We start from the raw sequence: 19,311 nt of genomic DNA on the forward strand, positions 1-19,311 counted from the left end.
ATGCTCAGATTCATTTCATGAAGTCAGTTCAGTCTTGCAATATTCACTTCCGTCAAGGAAAACAGTACTTGGGCCTTACCCTCATCTGAGGCAGATATTACTAAATCCACCAGTACCTTCTCTCCCACTGAGTTCTCGGCCCTGGAACTTTCTCACAAATAGTACAGCTGCCAACTGACTGGTGTTTGCATAGTCATTGTCAGCCTTATATTTTCAGCATATACAGTGTTCTAAACAACCGTGTCATAGAACCTCAGCTTATCAGAGACGGAGGGGCCTTAGAAACAATTTAGCTCCAACTGTTTATTTTAAAGCCCAGGAACCAGAAATCGAGCTAAGGAAAGCGCAAAGTCATTCATTCATTTAGTTAGCATTAACAGAGTGCCTTCTAATGTATGCTAGGCACCGTTCTAGACCCTCAGGTTAGGCAGTGAACAAGAGGGGTGAATGTCTTTCCCTAGTGAAGCTTCCATTCAAATGGGGTGGGCAGACAAAAAGCAAGGAAACAGCTGCTTTCAAGGAGAGAAACTGGATGATGCTATAGACAGTGATGGAAGTGGTGGCAGATTGAAGCTGCTTTGGTCAGTCATGGTGGGTAGGGGCGCTTCTCCAAGAGGTAAGCGGAGAGCTGAAGGCTCAGAGGATCCAGGCAGGTGACATGCATTCCAAGCAGAGAGCACAGAGAATGCAAAGCCCAGGAGAAGGCAGTGAGTTGGCTGATCTGAAAAAACAGGAAGAAGACCAGTGTAGTGAGGGAGATTGGAGGGTAAGGAAGTCAGAGACATGGGCAGAGGCCTTATCTGACAGGGCACTGGAGGCCACCGTAAAGAGCTTAGATTTTATTCCAATGTAATGCAAGACTGCTTCTCATTCCTGGAAACCCCAGCTCCTCTTTTCAAACATTTGCAGTGCCACGCTCTGTTGCATCCCATGATGACATCTATTTATTGGATAATAATGATGTACTTGGCCCAGAGCCAGACAATTCATTAACTCTCACATCTGCCCTGTCACACAGAATTCTCTCCTTCCCTGTTTTATAGACAATTATTCCCCTGCTGGTAAACGGCACAGCCACTGCATTCATTCATTAATTTATTCATTGATACACTGATTGATTCATTGCAGGATTGATTCATTCATTCACTTATATTTACTGAGCACTGGCTCTGTGAGAGGTATTGGATATGCCAAGACCAGTAAGAAAAGTGAGTTATCAATGGGTTATCACTGTACAGTGGGGACATCATGTAAAACATGCACTCACAATTCAAACCATAATGTGAAGGAGGCCCCCACCAGATGGGTGATGTCCTGGGGCCCCAGGAGGGAGGGACTTGTTCTCTGAGTGGCTTCATGAGCCAGTCAGTAAACTGTCAGTAGCTGAAACCTCTCTGAGCCTCAGTTTTCCTTTTGGTAAAATTGGAGTGTTGGACCAGGTCCTCCACGAGGTTTCTTTCCGGCCTGGCATGCTGGGTTCCAGGTGTCATAGTGAGGGAAGGAGAGCAAGACAACAGATGTAAGAGTCTCTGGAAATGGCAGTGTTTTCAGGTTCAGTCTTCAGAAGTGGGATTTGTCAGTGTCTAGAAAAAGCTCATTGTTCTCCTTTACTCTCACACTACTGCCACACTCACAACACTTCTCACACTAGATGGGTAGGTGTTTTTTTCCCACACTGGCCAATTCTCTGACACTAGCTGGGTATCCAACAATTCAGTTTAGTTCTGACACTGTTTACCTGGAGAATCAGAACCTACCAGTGAAAGGGTTCAGTCCCAGAAGACTGCCCCCACTTCAGATACCAATCACAAGTCACAGGTTGCCATCTATACCTCTGCCTGACTGACTATAAATTGAGGCTCCACCTTGGGTTTGATAACTTGCTAGAACAGCTCATAGATCTCAGGGAAGTAGTTACATTTACAGGTTTATTGTATAATAAGGGTACAGGTGAACAGTCCGATGAAGAGATACATAAGGTGAGATCCAGAAGGGTCCTGCGTGCAGGAGCTTCTGTCCCCCTGGAGTTGGGGTATGTGCCACCCTCCCAGCACATGCATGTGTTCACCAATCCAGAAGCTCTGTGAACCCTGTACTTTTACGGATTTTTATGGCAGTTTCGTCACAAAGGCATGATAGATTATTAACTCCATTTCCAGCCCCTCTCCCCTCTTAAGAGAATGGGGGATGGGCTGAAAGTTCCAAGTGTCTAATCATGCCTTGCTCTTTCTCATGACCGGCCCCCATCCAGGAGCCCACCAAGAGTCCCCACATTAGAACAAAAGACCAATGACCACCTAGGAAATTCCAAGGGATTTAGGAGCTCAGTGTCAGGTGGTTCTATCACTCAGGAAATTACAAGGATCAGTTCTGTGCCAGGAACCAGGACAAAGACCAAATAAATATTTCTTTTTATAAACCACAATATCACAGCCCACTGGGAAAGGGCCATCATTTATTCATTCACTCAATAAACTGTAATGAGTACCCACTCTGTCCCAGGCACTGGACTAGGTCTGGGGACCAGTGGTAAATAAGACGCACAGGAACAAACAGGCCTTGTGGGCTTTCCTAAGGAGAAAGGGTAAAGAATAAATACATAAACAAATACCGAATGGCAAGTAGGGTTGCCAGATTTAGCAGATAAACACAGGATGACTAATTTAGTTTGAATTTCAAGTAAGTAATTTTTCAGTATATCGTAAATCTTGCAGAGGGTGTACGGTAGTGTGAGCTTGACACTTTTTGTAGTTTTTTGTTTGTTTGTTTGTTTCCACTTTTGTAATGTAAGTGCATGACTTAGGCTTTGATTGCTGAGACATCCACCTCAAAGACGGCTATTTGGCTATCTCAAATAAGCACGCTGTCAGCCTCACACGAGATAAAGAGCCAGGCTACCTCCTCCCACTGAGGCTCCTTTGTTTTGAAGATCTTGGTTGATCTTGATAACTGATCATTTGGGGCCACTTTTTTTTCTAATTTCTCTTACCATGATTTAAATTTCTGCTCTTATGTTTTAAATTAATAAAGAGTGAGCCTGTGAAAGCCTATGCCCCTACCCTCAACCCCCATAAAAACCCTAGGCTGGACCCCACTCTCCCTCTCTACCTGAGACCTCCCTGTGTGGCCCCAGGTGTGCTATGTAATTCCAGGTCTTGTAAATAATAAACCTTTATTTTTTCAAAGTTTCCTGATGGTTAGTGCTGACGGGAATCTTGCATTCATCATAAGAACCACGAGGCCTGGTCCAACCACAACATTGATTATTGGCAGTTTGAGACGGCACAAAACACATACTAAAATAGTACTCTTTGTTTATCTAAAATTCAAATTTAACTGGGCATATTATATTTTATCTGGCAGCCCTAACGACAAGTCTCCCTGAGGAGATCCCAAGGATAAGTAGGAATGTGCTAGGGCATGGGAGCCACATTACAACCCTGGGAAACTCCGTTCATGGTTTCACATTTTTAAAATTCAGTGATTATAAGCATGTCCCAGGTTTTGGGGGGTGGGGGTGGAGCTAAAGGCTAAGAGTATCACTTGTTGGTGGTTCAGGGATGACCCAGACCCCAGTCTACACCATGTTCCTGCTCCTTCTCCAACCAACTCCCAGTTTCTATCCAAAGGCCCAAATAAAGTACGATATCTCAAGGAAGAACACATGCACGTGTGGAGGACACAGGCTTGCTGACCTGGACTGACTTCATTCCAAGCCTGGGGCACCCACCAAGGAGGCTGCATGTCCAGAAATATTCTGGGGAAGCACAGCCATCACTTCCAGAGTGAACTTCAGGGCTGAGCAGGGAACAGCAAGCTGTTCCTTAGTGCAGGGCTCAGCAAACTCTTAGGGATATTTTAGAATTAGAGAACCTTCCTAAATCCTCAATCCCTCAACACCAGGGTCCATAGAAGCTTTCGGCACCTCTGTTCTCTCTTTTCCCCACAAATAGAATCTAAACTGAAAGCTCCAGAAGGGCAGGACTGGATTCTTCTCCAAATCCCACGCAGACCTGGTACAGCCTTCATCCCTTAGAGTAAATAGATCCTTAACAGCAACAACAAAATAGTAATAATATTAACAAGGAGGAGGAGCTGCCAGTAAGAGCCATTACTATGTGCCAAGAACTTTGCTAGATGAGAAATAATTCCCTCATTTGATCCTACAACAGCACTTAGAGAAACTAGGTATCTCCCTCCATTTTATAAATTAGGAAGTGAGCCCAAAGAGGCTAAACAATTTGCCAAGGCCATGTTCTTAGAAAGTGACTGAGTCTTGATTCACACCCAGATCTGACCTCAAAGCTTAACATCTTAACTTTCTGCCATTCGATTTGAAATGACCTGTTGTAAACTGCACTTCGTTTAATGCCATCGTATTTTAGATAAGGAGGAGGTATAGAACAGCAGAGCAGTGAAGGGTGTGGGCACCAGCCAGAGTGCCTGAATTCAAATCCCTGCTCTGCCACTTTCTATCTCTGTGACACGGAGAAAGTGACTTAACTTTTCTGGATTTCAGTTTCATCATCTGTAAAACAGGGATAATCAGTTATAAGACTGTGACAACCCATGTTGTCTACAGTTAAAGTATAGAGAGAATTGAAGGGAAAACAGACTCTAATCCAGTTGGATGAGTCCTCAGGGAAGCCCCCTGGGTGCAGAACCATTACCCTTACCCATGGAGGGCCAAGGAGAGATGAACCCCACGGGAGATCTAGCCCAGTGTGCTTCAAAGGAAACCATTTCCCACAAAGGCCCAGGTGTTAAAGGGATTATTGCATAATTACTTGATTGTGAGTCTTTTTGCCAAGTGTTTGCTGTGCATCTACTTTGTCCCAGACATTTGCCGGGTCCTGGGGTAAAGTGAAGAATAAGGCAGGCATGGTCCCTGGCCTCCAGGGCTTATTGTGACAGATGGTTTTAGGAAGGAAACTAACAGAGGGACCTGGGAGGTTCTCCCTGAGGTAGTGAACTTTAAGCTGAGATCTGAAGGATGAGTAGGAATTGACCCTGGCAGAGGGCTATGGGGAGAACTGCATTAAGTGATTTGCTCTAGGTGATCAAAGAAGTCTTTGTCAGAGCTGCCAGGAGAATCCCACGGAACCCTGGACTCTTAGAAGACAGAGCCAAGTGCTTAACCAAGTGGTCAATTTGACATTTCCGTGATGAGACAGACTGCCATCCTATGTCCCTCGATGCAAAGCATGAAGAAAAACACAACATTTCCTCTATGATATACCTGCCAGAAATGCATAGCCTGAATCTAAACATGAAGACACTTCAGACAAGCCCAAATGGAGGGACATTTCTACAGAATAGTTGGCCTGCACCCTTCAAAAACATAAGCATCATGGAAAACAAAGATAGATCAAGAAACTGTTTCAGATTGGAGGAGACTAAAGAGACAGTGCTATGTGGGCATCATTGAGATGATTGGCAAAAACTGAATATGGACTATTAGATAATAGTATTGTATCAGTGTCACATTTCCTGAATTTGATCATTGTACTTTGGATATGTAAGAAATGTCCTTGTTCTGGAAATACACAGCAAAGTACCTGTGGTTAAAAGGATATGTTGACTTCCAAATGGGTCAGAAAAAATGGAGACATAAAGCAAATGTGGTAAGTTGTGAACAGTTGGTGAATTTGGATGAAAGATATACAGTTCTTGGTATTATTTTTGAACTCTTCTAAATTTGATTATTTTTTTCAAAATAGAAAGTTATCAGTAAACAAGTAAAGAAAGAAAGAAAAGTGCCAAGTTGTCACCAGCCCAGTCTTCGTGGCTAGCAGCTCCCCATCCCACTTGCACCCCAGAACCCCCATGGAATAATGCGTCCCTGCCCTCCCTCTCATGGCAAAGAGGTTACCTCCTCTGTGTTGGGGACGTTCACGACCTTTTTAGAGAGTGCGACGTGGCCCACCACTCCCATGTCCAGGGGGAACACGATCTCCGAGTCGGGCACCACCAGGCACTCCTCGAGGACAGCATCCTTGTGGACGTTGAAGAGCCGGGTGGCCAGCTCCGCAATGCCATTTCGGGCCCTGTACATGAACAGGCTCATGCGGTCTGCCTGCAGGAGGAAACACAGCTTCTTCATGACGTTGAAGATGCATTTCTCGGCCTGCAAATTCTCCTGAAAGTCCCGCAGGAGGTCGAAGATGATTTCACTCTCCTCCACGCTGCTCAGCGAGTGGTAGTTGCTGAAGTCCACGGCTGCCTCCCTGGGCCCCAGGAGGTCCGAGATGACCTTGGCCCGATAGCGGAGGTTGTAGTACTTTTTGGCAAAGCCGACATTGGAGTCCAGGAACTTCTCCACCTCCTCCGCCGTCACCTCGCCCATGGCTGGGAATTCTACTGCCTATTTCTGTGGAGGGGGCTGAGGCTGGCCTCTTTTTTTGTGACAAAACTGAGTCAGGATGAGTTCTGCTCCAACCCAGACTTCTCTGGGTCTTGTCTGTGAATCTCACTGGTGTGGCTGCAGAGGAGAGAGAGTGAGCTTGGGAGATTAAATCATTAATATTTCCTCAGAACAAGGATTATGAGGATCAGGGTGTTCCAGATGCTTCTGGGCCCCAGATGGGAGAAGGTGAGAGCTTTCTTTTCACCTTGGTCTTCTAACAGGAGAAGAGGTTTCTGCACACGGCAGGAGGTGGGCTCAACTAAAAGAAAGCACTGAAACAGAGGCTGCAAACTGGCGGCACAAGACATCAGACTGTTATAGACATGCCTTCTCTGCCCCGTATGGTATTTTTCTTCAACATTCGACGTGGAAGCCTACATTTACTGTTTGAGAGATCCGTTTGGCTTCTCTTGGAGAGTCAACTCTGTGTCCAATTCCTCCGTGGCAGGAATGGCTAGAGCTGAGAGGGACTGCCCACCCACCTCCTGTCCTCTGGCCCCACTCTTCTGCACCCCCTTCCCCAGGGCCTCCCCAGTACAGGGCTTCACTCTGAAGACTCACCACTCAGCCTGCTTCCCTTGTGTACGTTATGGGCCCTGATTTCACAATCTCCACATCATAGCCTCTCCCAGTTTTAGATTTCAACAATTCTCTGATTTCAGAATTTGAAAGACCTTTATAAAAACAACACCTTTATAAAAACAACACCTTTCGGGCAGTGGTTAAGATTCTGCCTGCCAATGCAGGGGACACGGGTTCGAGCTCTGGTCTGGGAAGATCCCACATGCCACGGAGCAGCTAAGCCCATGCACCACAACTACTGAGCCCTCATGCCACAGCTACTGAAGCCCGTGTACCTAGAGCCCGTGCTCCACAACAAGAGAAGCCACCGCAATGAGAAGCCTGCACACCACAATGAACAGTGGCCCCCGCTCGCCACAACTAGAGAAAGCCTGCGCAGCAATGAAGACCCAACACAGCCATAAATAAATAAATAAATAAATAAATAAATAAATAAATAAACAAAAATAAAGTTCCCTTTAAAAAATAAAAAATAAAAAAATTTTAAAAATAAAATAAAAACAATACCTTTCATAGTTTTTTCTTCTTCTACAAAATACATGTTTACTGTAGAAAATACACAAAGAAGACCATTAAAGTCACCCATAATCCTGCCACTCAGAGGTAACCTTTAGTTAACATTTTCATTTCTCTCCTTTCCGTAGAGGCTTAACTTTCCAATCTATTTTCCTTCAACCCCCTGATCTTTCTTTTGACATTTTAAAGTGCTTTTTTCTGGCTACAACCTGTACCTTCTTGGGTTGTCAGTCAGAAAGGCACACAATAGTATGGATGTTATCAGCTCCAGTGAATCTCAAAATACCAGAATCCTCATTGGAGTGTCTCTCCGAACCCACTAGGGCAGGAAGAGAAGAGCACTTTTTTCCTGAATGAAATACACTTCAGTTACTATGGATATATATGCGAGAGCCTGGCATGTCTGTGTTGTAAACACTGTGGCATGCAGGATCATAGACTGTGGCTGGCACTTTGAACTGTGTAAATGAACTTCAGTGGAAAGTAGATTACTTCCTTTATTGTAGAGTGTAATAAATATACTGTGCCCATTCAGCACTGTGTACACACGTGACCCCTTGGTCTGGCGGACCACGGCAGCAACTTTTCCAAACACACCCGCCATAACTAACGTGAGCCCTCTGTCTGGAATGCACTTCCCCAGCTCGCCAGCCCTTCAGCGTCAAGGTTTCAGCTCGTGCTAGTCACCTGAAGCTGTCTTATCTCAACCACCCCCTCCCCAATTCCTGCCTGTCTTGTCATCCATTTATTTCTTTATTACTATTAAAATGTATTTTGCTTGCTTTTTGTTTCCTTGTTTATTATGTGTCTTCTCGTCTATACTGTGAGCTCCAGTGAGGGCAGGCACCTCTCAGGGATGATTCCCGAGGCTTTGCAAGGCTGCCTGGCATAATTCTTGATACTTAGTAATGTGGTTTAAATTATGTTCGTGATGGTTCATTTTATGTGTCAACTGGGCTAAGGGATGCCCAGATAGCTGGTAAAACATTACTTCTGGGTTTGTCATTGAGGGTGTTTCCAGAAGAGATTAGCATTTCAGTCAGTAGACAAGGTAATGAATTTCACACTCACCACCATAGGTGGGCATCCCCCAACCCACCAAGAGACTGAATAGAACAAAAATGTGTGGGAAGGGTGAATTGGCCCTGTGCTTGAGCTGGGACAGCCATCTTCTCCTGCCCTTGGACATGGCACTCCTGGTTCTTGGACTCAGACCAAGACTTAAACCTTCAGCGCTTGGACTCAGACTGAATTATACTACCGACTTTCCTGGCTCTCCAGCTTGCAGACAGAAGATTGTGGGACTTCTCGACCTCTATAACCACATGAGCCAATTGTCTGGAGAGCCCTGGCTAGTACAAAGTGCTGTATATTCTTGATTAAAATTTAGAAAATACAGGAAGTCACAAAGGAAAAAATTGAAATCAAACATAATCCCAGATATTACCATTACCAATATTCTTTGTATATTTTAAAATATTTTCCTGGAGAATATATATATATATATGTTTTGTATATATATATATATATATATATATTCTCAACCTTGGCATAGTGACAATTTTTAAAAATAAATTTATTTATTTATTTATTTATGGCTGCGTTGGGTCTTCGTTGCTGCGCGCAGGCTTTCTCTAGTTGCAGCGAGCGGGGGCTACTCTTCGTTGCGGTGCTCGGGCTTCTCATTGCGGCGACTTCTCTTGTTGCGGAGCACCGGCTCTAGGCACGTGGGCTTCAGTAGTTGTGGCACACGGGGTCAGCAGTTGTGGCTCACGGGCTTAGTTGCTCCGCGGCACGTGGGATCTTCCTGGACCAGGGTTCGAACCCGTGTCCCCCATTGGCAGGTGGATTCTTAACCACTGCGCCACCAGGGAAGTCCCCATAGTGACATTTTGGGCTCAATAATTCTTTGTTGTGGGAAGCTGTCCTGTACATTGTAGTAGAGCACCCCGGCCTCTACCCACTAGATGCCAGTAGCACCTCCCTTCAAGTCGTGGCAATCAAAAATGTCCCCAGATGTTTCCAAATGTCCCCTGGGGGTCAAATCACTCCTGTTGAGAACCACTGCTCCACAGTTAGATATTTATGTTGTTTCTAATTTTCTAGTATTGTAAATAATGCTGTAATGAACACTCATATTTCTTAGTGAAAACATCCAGAAGTGAAATCCCAGGCCCAAAGAGCTTGCAGCTGTCTAAGTGTTTGGACAAATAATGCAAATTTTGCTCTCCAAGGCTGTATCAGAGTGCATGAAGCTGTTCTTACCCCTACCCCACCCCTCAAAAATTGAGCAGTCTTTCTTAATCCTGGCATTAAGAGCACTCCAAAATTTGGCCCCAGTATTCCTTCTTACTTTGTTTTGCACAGTTTCTCTACACATACTCTAAGCTCCACCCTAGTGTTTCTCATTCTCTCTGGCTTTTGCCCCTTCATTCTTTCTGTGCCCTCAGCCTGTCCCGTGCTACCCAGTCCAAATGCCATTCCCTCCATGGATTCTTTGGTGCTCCAGTTAGACTTTTCTTACTTAGAACCCCAAACTATTGGTTTGCTTCCATTTCAGTGGGAGTTTCTACATTCTAGGCTGTGTTATTTCTACATATTTGTACTCTCACCAAACTCAACCTCTTCGAGAATAGGGGTAAAACTTTACCTCTTTTAAAAAACCTCCAAAAGAGCCCAGCCCAGGTCCTTTCCCATAATATGCCCACCAGGCTTTGTTCTGGCTGGGAATATAAGCAACTGTTTTGCAGGAAATCTACTTTTACCTCATTTTTCAATATGCCAGAATGAGACAGTCAAACCTGCTAAAAAATTTCAGTCCTAATTATTGGGTAGGTACAGATAAGCTGGTATTTGTAGCAGGTCACCTCCTAACATGCCTGTTCAATGGGCCTGATTTCAGATGTCAGTGGAAGAAATTTGAAGCTTCTTTCACTGGAAGCAGGGGCTACCGGTATGGGTAGGAGAGAGTGCTTTCTGTAGTCCAGACCTACAGAACATGTTCTACTAGAAAAAAGAAAACAGGATTGTAGACCCAACAATGCCACTGACTCATTCTATGACCTTGAAAAAAGTCCTGTCCTCTCTCAAGGCTTTGCTGATTTTCCTAAGAACAAAACAAGAGGGTTGAATAACATATCTCTAACACTCCTGATTGCATGACTCCAGATGGGCTGAGAGTGAGGCAGGGCTGACCGGGAATGGCTGACTTCTCTGTTCCTGACCACAAGCCTTGCCAAAGGATCCTCCCGGAAGCATAGTTGGAACTATTTATTTAGCATAATCTCTACTCTAAGATCTACATTCACAGATAAGAAAACTGAAAAGCTTTGAAAAGTTAGGTGACTCAAATCATAGGTGATTTTAAAATATTCTTTTAATTGAGATATAATTCACATTACATAAAAATTCATCTTTTTTTTTTGGCTGTGCCACACCGCATGCGGGCTCTTATTTCCCCAATCAGGGAGCAAACCCGTGCCCTCTGCAGTGGGAGCTTGGAGTCCTAACCATTGGACCGCCTGGGAAATTCATCTTTTTAAAGTATATAATTCAGTGGGTTTTGGTATATTCGTTATGTTGTGCCACCACTAATCTGTTTTCTCATCCTCTGGTGGCCACTACTCTACTTTCTCTCTCTATGGATTTACCTATTCTGGACATTTCATATGAATAGAATTATACACTATGTGACATGTTGTGTCTGACTACTTTCACTTAGCATAATGTTTTCAAGGTTCATCCATATTGCAGCATGTATCAGAACTTCATTCTTTTTTATGGCTGAATAATGTTCCATTTTATAGATATACCACATTTTGTTTACCCATTTATTAGTTGATGGGCATTTAGGTTGTTTTCACTTTGGGGCTGTTATGAGCATTTGTGTACAAGTCTTTGTGTGGACATGTGTTTTCAATTCTTTTGAGTATATACCCACGAGTGGAACTGCTAGGTCCACAGGTGATTTTAAGACTCTGAGTTTGGAGGTAAAGAGGGGGAATAAAGGAAAGAAATAGGACACAGCAAGGAATCAGCTGGGTGAAGGAGAGGTATTTGTGGAAAGGTGTTTTGTGAGGCACCTTTTTGGAAATTCAGGACCTGCTTGAATGGGAGTGGGCTGGTTAGCATATCAGTGGCCGCCACAAATCCCAGTGCTGGGTGAAGAGGTCTCCACAGGCCCCCAACTGTTCATCACTCCTGTTAATATCAATGGTGAGAGAACCGAGTATGTTCAAGTAGGAGGAAGCTTTGAAAGGCTGTCGTGGGTGGAGTGTGCCAGCTTGTTCAAGGAGGATCCAGGGAGCCAGACAAGCCAGCAGGTTGAGACAGAAATTATTATAAGAAGGCAACACCCGGGAATTCCCTGGTGGTCCAGTGGTTAGGACTTGGCGCTATCACTTCCAGGGCCCTGAGTTTGATCCCTGGTTGGAGAACTAAGATCGCCTCAGAGCGAGGCCAAAAAAAAAAAAAAAAAAAGCAATACCCATAGTGCTTAAGAGGTGGTGTGTAAATTATTCAGTTTCCCTGGACCTCACTTTGCTTAGCTGTAAAATTAGAGTTCTTTTACATGGCGGTTGTGGAGATTAAATGAGATAATATATTGTACAGTGCACAGCTATGCACCCAGTGCATGTTAAGTTGAACCATATGAAATTGCCCCTCTTTGACTATTTTTCTCCTACAGGGACAGCAGTTTCATACTGTTCAATTTAATAGTAGTCATTCAATCATTATTAGTTATCATAACTATCTAAGATTAACTGGATTACCTTAAAGATAGCAAAGTCCCTGTCATAGAAGGTAGGTAAGCCCAGGACAAGGCAAAGAGGATTCAAACATCAGTATTTAAATAGGAAGATGAATCTAGTCAATCAATAAGGAAGCTGTTACAATTTTTTTTTAATAATCTTTACTGGAGTATAGTTGATTTGTAATTTTCCCAGAGGAATGAGGAACTGGCCTAGGATGGGGACTGAGAGAATGGAGGGAAGGGTGTGGGCATAGAAGCAAGAAGAAGGTGTAATGTTGAACATCCTTTCATGTGTTTGTTGGCAATCTGTATATCTTCTTTGGAGAAATGTCTATTTAAGTCTTCTGCCCATTTTTGGATTGGGTTGTTTCTTTTTTTGATATTGAGCTACATGAGCTGCTTGTATATTTTGGAGATTAATCCTTTGTCAGTTGCTTCATTTGCAAATATTTTCTCCCATTCTGGGGTTGTCTTTTCGTCTTGTTTACGGTTTCATTTGCTGTGCAAAAGCTTTTAAGTTTCATTAGGTCCCATTTGTTTATTTTTGTTTTTATTTCCATTTCTCTAGGAGGTGGGTCAAAAAGGATCTTGCTGTGATTTATGTCACAGAGTGTTCTGCCTATGTTTTCCTCTAAGAGTTTTATAGTGTCTGGCCTTAAATTTAGGTCTTTAACCCATTTTGAGTTTATTTTTGTGTATGGTGTTAAGAAGTGTTCTAATTTCATTCTTTTACATGTAGCTATCCAGTTTTCCCAGCACCGATTATTGAAGAGGTTGTCTTTTCTCCATTGTATACTAATCATTAGAGAAATGCAAATCAAAACCACAATGAGGTATCACGTCACACCGGTCAGAATGGCCATCATCAAAAAATCTACAAACAATAAATGCTAGAGAGGGTGTGGAGAAAAGAGAACCCTCTTGCACTGTTGGTGGGAATGTAAATTAATACAGTCACTATGGAGAACAGTATGGAGGTTCCTTAAAAAACTAAAAATAGAACTACCGTATGACCCAGCAATCCCACTACTGGGCATATACCCTGAGAAAACCATCATTCAAAAAGAGTCATGTACCACAATGTTCATTGCAGCACTATTTACAATAGCCAGGACATGGAAGCAACCTAAGTGTCCATCGACAGATGAATGGATAAAGAAGATGTGGCACATATATACAATGGAATATTACTCAGCCATAAAAAGAAACAAAATTGAGTTATTTGTAGTGAGGTGGATGGACCCTAGAGTCTGTCATACAGAGTGAAGTAAGTCAGAAAGAGAAAAACAAATACCATATGCTAACACATATATATGGAATGTAAAAAAAAAAAAAAAAAAAAAAGGTTCTGAAGAACCTAGGGGCAGGACAGGAATAAAGACACAGATGTAGAGAATGGACTTGAGGACATGGGGAGAGGGAAGGGTAAGCTGGGACAAAGTGAGAGAGTGGCATGGACATATATACACTACCAAATGTAAAATAGATAGCTAGTGGGAAGAAGCTGCATAGCACAGGGAGATCAGCTCAGTGCTTTGTGACCACCTAGAGGGGTGGAATAGGGAGGGTGGGAGGGAGACGCAAGAGGTAGGGGTTATGGGGATATGTGTATATGTATAGCTGATTCACTTTGTTATAAAGCAGGAACTAACACAACATTGTAAAGCAATTATACTCCAATAAAGATGTTAAAGAAAAAAAAAAAAGAAGGTGTGGAAGGCACATTGACTGACTGGGAGAGGAGACCTGAGAAACAGTGCTGCAAACCTGGGTAATTTGCATGTCACTGGGCATTGAGTGTCCCCCTTCAGTACATTTCACCGGCGTTACATGTTGATTTAGCCTCCACTTCCTGATCAGAGGACTTTCACCTCTGGCTTGCCAAACCCCACGTCCTCTGTGAAGCCACAGAAGGGAAGAGTTTCTCTGGGCGCACCAGCTAGCCCTTAGAACTGATGGGACAGCCTCCACCCTCATTTTGTTGGGCTCTGCCCTCATTTTATGCTTAACCTTGGCTCTCTCCCATATTTCATTTGTTCTTACCTTGACCTAGAGTTGATGTCAGTTCCTAAGTGTCCGGCCACCTGTTGACTTTGTGATTTTATTCAGCTACTTGGGTTTCCTGTTGAGTCTGTCTCTGGAGCATGGCTAGTCTGTGAAGTTCTCTTGTTTTACTTTGATGATCTAACCTGGGTGATGGATGAGCCATGTAAAAGTTTCTCCTTAGGTGCATTTTAACCTTTACGTCATTTTTCTAAAGGCTGGATTCTGAAAGCAATCTGTGATTCAGAAACAGTCAGGAGCTTGGGGAATCCTGAAAAGTCAGGTATAGTTAAGTCCTAAATACATACTTTGTAACCACAGTAGTAAGGAGAAACGCAACAGGCAGGAGGGTATCCTTGGGCTTTAGCACCAGAGTGAACTGAGTTTGAATCCTCTTCCTGTAATTCAAACTTTTACATTGGGTTAATTTCTTAATCTCTGGTCTCAAATTGTGGATAATAATGATACTTATTTTATAGAACTGTTGTGAGGCTTAGAGGCAGTATATGTACAGAACTTGGTTCGTGGCCAGTTCTCAATAAATGTAGTCATTAATAATGATAATGTAAGCTGAGTATGAAGCAGTGATATTCGGTAGAAAGCGGAAGTAATGCAAATATAATTATTTTCCTATTTTTATTATTTTTCTTTTTATAAAGTAATATATCATTGTGTTGTAGAAAATTGAGAAAATACAGGTAAACAAAAAGCACATAACAGTTACCATCCAGAGGAACATTTTGATATATATCCTTCTTTCCCAATCATATAAATATAATTTTTAAAGCAAAACTGTGGTTGTGCAATATATATTTTGTTTGTTTAACAATATATGTAAATATCTGTGCCATTAAATATTCCATTACCACATGAATTTTTTTTTAAATTTATTTATTTATTTTTGGCTGTGTTGGGTCCTCGTTTCTGTGCAAGGGCTTTCTCTAGTTGTGGCAAGCGGGGGCCACTCTTCATCGCGGTGCGTGGGCTTCTCACTATCACGGCCTCTGTTGGGAGCACAGGCTCCAGACACGCAGGCTCAGTAGTTGTGGCTCACGGGCCTAGTTGCTCCGCGGCATGTGGGATCTTCCCAGACCAGGGCTCGAAACCATGTCCCCTGCACCGGCAGGCAGATTCTCAACCACTGCGCCACCAGGGAAGCCCACCACATGATTTTTAATGGCCTCATAGCCTTCCATTGGGCGACTGTAACCATAATTTATTTAATATATTTCTAACTCTTGGTTATTTAGGCTGCTTCTATTTTTTTTTTGATATTCTTAATGAATATTTGTTAAATCTTTGTACACTTGCTTATTTTCTTATCTTCTTAATAAAAAACATGGCCAGAAAGAACAACTTCAGCTACTAATCTTTTAAGATGATGTCCTGGCTATCCAAAAGATATAAGAGTTTAAGTAAAGAAATATTGAGAAGTCAATATTTTAGCACAAAGGTCATGTTCCATTTTGAATGGCTATGTCCCACAGCACCTAGCTCGTAATCCTGAAAGAACAAATCTGGGATGCCAGGGCTTGTGATCGCCATGAAACGTCAACTAACAGATCACTTTCTGTACCTAAATATTATAGCAAGGGTGACTTGTACTGCTTTACCCCAGGTGTAAGAGTCACATTTCTTTTCTTTCTCCAAATCAAATTTTATATGTTCCAAGCCCCCATCCCACGGTGCTGACAGGATATCCGATCCCAATAATTACTGTGACCATTGCCCCGCCCCAGGGTCACGTGAAGGCCTGTTGGTCTAACTCAGTCCAGCCGGAGAAAAGCCCTGTAACCTTTATTTGGTCCATCCTACTACCACAAATGTGCCCCTCGTCCAAGCTGATGAGGCCCCTGAAACAGTCCTGCTCGTTGCCAGGGTTCCAAGGTTCTTGCTGTGGCTCCAGGCTCCCAGAGCCACCAACAGTCACCCATGTGGCAAACCCTCCCACATCTCCAGGGCAGGAAGAGGCCCAGGTCCTTGCCACTCAAAGATCCTGCAAAGCCTAGCCCTCATGGGGGAAGCGTTCAAAAATCTCCTTTCCCCCTGACTCCTGGCCCTCCATTCTTTCCCTCTCTGAGGCAATTCAGTCTAATTTCCGTCAAAGGCCAAAAGGAAGAGGGGATCTCTTCTTGAGTCTGAGGATAGTTACTTCCTGCCCTGCCACAGAGCAGCCCTGAGAGGCAAGTGATCAAGAAGGGCCAAATCAAGGACTTCCCTGCTGGTGCAGTGGTTAAGAATCCATCTGCCAATGTAGGGGACACGGGTTTGAGTCCTGGTCTGGGAAGATCCCACATGCCGTGGAGCAACTAAGCCCATGTGCCACAACTACTGAGCCTGTGCTCTAGAGCCCACAAGCCACAACTACTGAAGCCCACGCTCCTAGAGCCCGTGCTCCGCAGCAAGAGAAGCCACCGGAATGAGAAGCCTGTGCACCGCAACAAAGAGTAGCCACCGCTCGCCGCAACTAGAGAAAGCCCTTGCGCAGCAACGAAGACCCAACGCAGCCAAAAATAAATAAATAAATAGATTAAATAAAAAAAAGAAAAAAAGAAGGGCCAAGCCCCCTTTAGGAATTGGGGGAGAGGGGGCAGAGAAAAAATACCTACAATTGTTCAAAGCACTATTTGTTTTTTTAAAAATAATTAATTAATTAATTTTAATTTTTGGCTGTGTTGGGTCTTTGTTGCTGCGCACAGGCTTTCTATAGTTGCGGCGAGCGGGGGCTACTCTTTGTTGAGGTGCGCGGGCTTCTCATTGCGGTGGCTTCTCTTGTTGTGGAGCACGGGCTCTAGCTGTGTGGGCTTCCGTAGCTGTGGCACATGAGCTCAGTAGTTGTGGCTCATGGGCTCTAGAGCGCAGGCTCAGTAGTTGTGGCGCACAGGCTTAGTTGCTCCGCGGCATGTGGAATCTTCCCCGACCAGGGCTCGAACCTGTGTCCCCCGCATTGGCAGGCAGATTCTTAACCACTGCGCCACCAGGGAAGTCCCAAAGCACTATTTGTAATATTAAAAAGAATGGAAACAATATAAATGTCTGTCAATGCTTAAATAAATGATGGTTCCCCCAAAGAGTGGGATACCATGCAGCTGCTATGGCCAAAGATAGCCACAGTGATATTTCCCACCCCACAAGTCCCTCTTACAATGTGACTTTGACACCTCTCCCATTGAGACTTGCAAGTATGTGACTTTTGAGGCTAGATCCTAAAAGGCTATAGCTTGCTGGAACTCTTGAAACCTTCGGAGGTCTTTTAAGTACAGACTGCCCTGAAACTGCCATGGGTGAGGAAGGCCAAACTAGCCCACAGAGAGAGACACAGGGAGAGGCCCTGAGACTACATGAAGAGAGATGTCCAGACGGCCTTCAACTGCTTCAGCCCCATCCCCACTGTCCCCACTCTAGCCACTATCTGACTATAGCTCTATGAGAGACCCAAGCCAAAATCACCCATTAAAGCTCTTACCAAATTTCTAATAACAAAATATATTTTATTATTATTATTATAATATTATAATAACATGAGATTATCATAACATGAGAAATAACAAAATGATTATTGTTGTTTTAAGCCACTAAGTTTTGGAGTGATTTGTTACTTAGCAGTAGATAGCCATAAAGAAGCTCTTTATGCACTGAGATGGAACAATTTTCAAGGTTTAATATTATTAATTTTTAAGAGTATAGAATAGGATATATTGAGTGTCCATTTTATTTTTTTAAAAAAGCATATATATGAGAGAGAGAGAGAGAAAGATTGATTGATTGATTGGGGGAGTCTTGTACATGCATAGATCACTGGTTTGTCAGCCCTAGGTGTACATTAGAATCTTCTGGAGGGCTTTTAAAAAATGTCAATGCCTGAGCCCACTCTATACCATTCAATCATAATATCTGGGGATGAGACCAAAATATCTTTATCTTTTTTTTTTTTTAAATTATTTATTTATTTTATTTATGGCTGTGTTGGGTCTTCGTTTCTGTGCGAGGGCTTTCTCTTGTTGTGGCAAGCGGGGGCCGCTCTTCATCGCGGTGCGCGGGCCTCTCACTATCGTGTCCTCTCTTGCTGTGGAGTGCAGGATCCAGATGCGCAGGCTCAGTAATTGTGGCTCACGGGCCTAGTTGCTCCGCGGCATGTGGGATCTTCCCAGACCAGGGCTCGAACCCGTGTCCCCTGCATTGGCAGGCAGATTCTCAACCACTGCACCACCAGGGAAGCCCTATCTTTATCTTTTAAAAGTTCCCCAAGAGATTCTGATGTGCAGCCAGAGTTGAGAACTGCTGGTACAGACTAACCTGGAAGGCAACACAGGAAACTGATGCTGTGTTTGCCTCCAGAAAGGGATGCTCGGGTAAGAATGGATAGTGTGGGAGGGAGATTTACTTTTAATTGTAAACTCTTTGATATTTTGAACTTGTTTACTTGCATGTTACCTATTTCTAAGAAAAATCATGTTTGCTTGTTTTTTTTCGGCCACACTACATGGCATGTGGGTATGGGATCTTAGTTCCCTGACCAGGGATCGAACCCGCACCCCCTTCTTTGGTAGCATGGAGTCTTAACCACTGGACCACCAGGGAAGTCCCAAAAATCAAGTTAAATTAAAAATTAAAAAATAGCTATAGCAGCGGAAATGAATCCCAGATAGCAAATAGGAACAGTCCACTCAATAATGGGGTCTCAGAGGAGGTGACCTGTCCTTCCTGGGAAGAGTGGGTAGTCAGGAAGGGCTGAGGAAGTGAATCCTGAAGTGGTCTCTCACCTGAGATGACTTCTTTGCTGGCCCATAACATCCCTAGTTAACACATCATTAGTTACTCTTTGGAAAGCAGTTTGGGACAAAGTAATGGCTACAATATGTAACCCTCCAGCTGCCAGTCACCTCTGTGAACCCTGAGACCAACAGGAGGGAAAATGCCCAGGCTTAGTTGGGAGGGGTGAAGAGATCTGGGTTCTGGCTGGCTGGCTGCTGACATACTGTTATTGAGGAAAAGCAGATTATTATTTAGC

The 19,311-nt window shown here is 43.7% G+C and overlaps 1 protein-coding gene across 1 annotated transcript in view; it reads right to left on the reverse strand.

Moving 5' to 3' along the window:
* PDE6A (phosphodiesterase 6A) overlaps positions 1-8,999 on the reverse strand; it is a gene marked incomplete at its 3' end in the record, with an annotated part of 68,741 nt that extends 59,742 nt beyond the window's left edge. The window contains exon 1 of the mRNA XM_082382831.1: positions 5,873-8,999. Within this exon, the coding sequence (XP_082238957.1) occupies positions 5,873-6,346 (474 nt within the window). The 5' untranslated portion in view covers positions 6,347-8,999. The remainder of the gene's footprint in view (positions 1-5,872) is intronic.
* Positions 9,000-19,311: the final 10,312 nt, after the last annotated feature.

This window comes from Balaenoptera borealis, assembly GCF_965194805.1.
Source record: "Balaenoptera borealis genome assembly, chromosome: 2".
Lineage (NCBI taxonomy): Eukaryota > Metazoa > Chordata > Mammalia > Artiodactyla > Balaenopteridae > Balaenoptera > Balaenoptera borealis.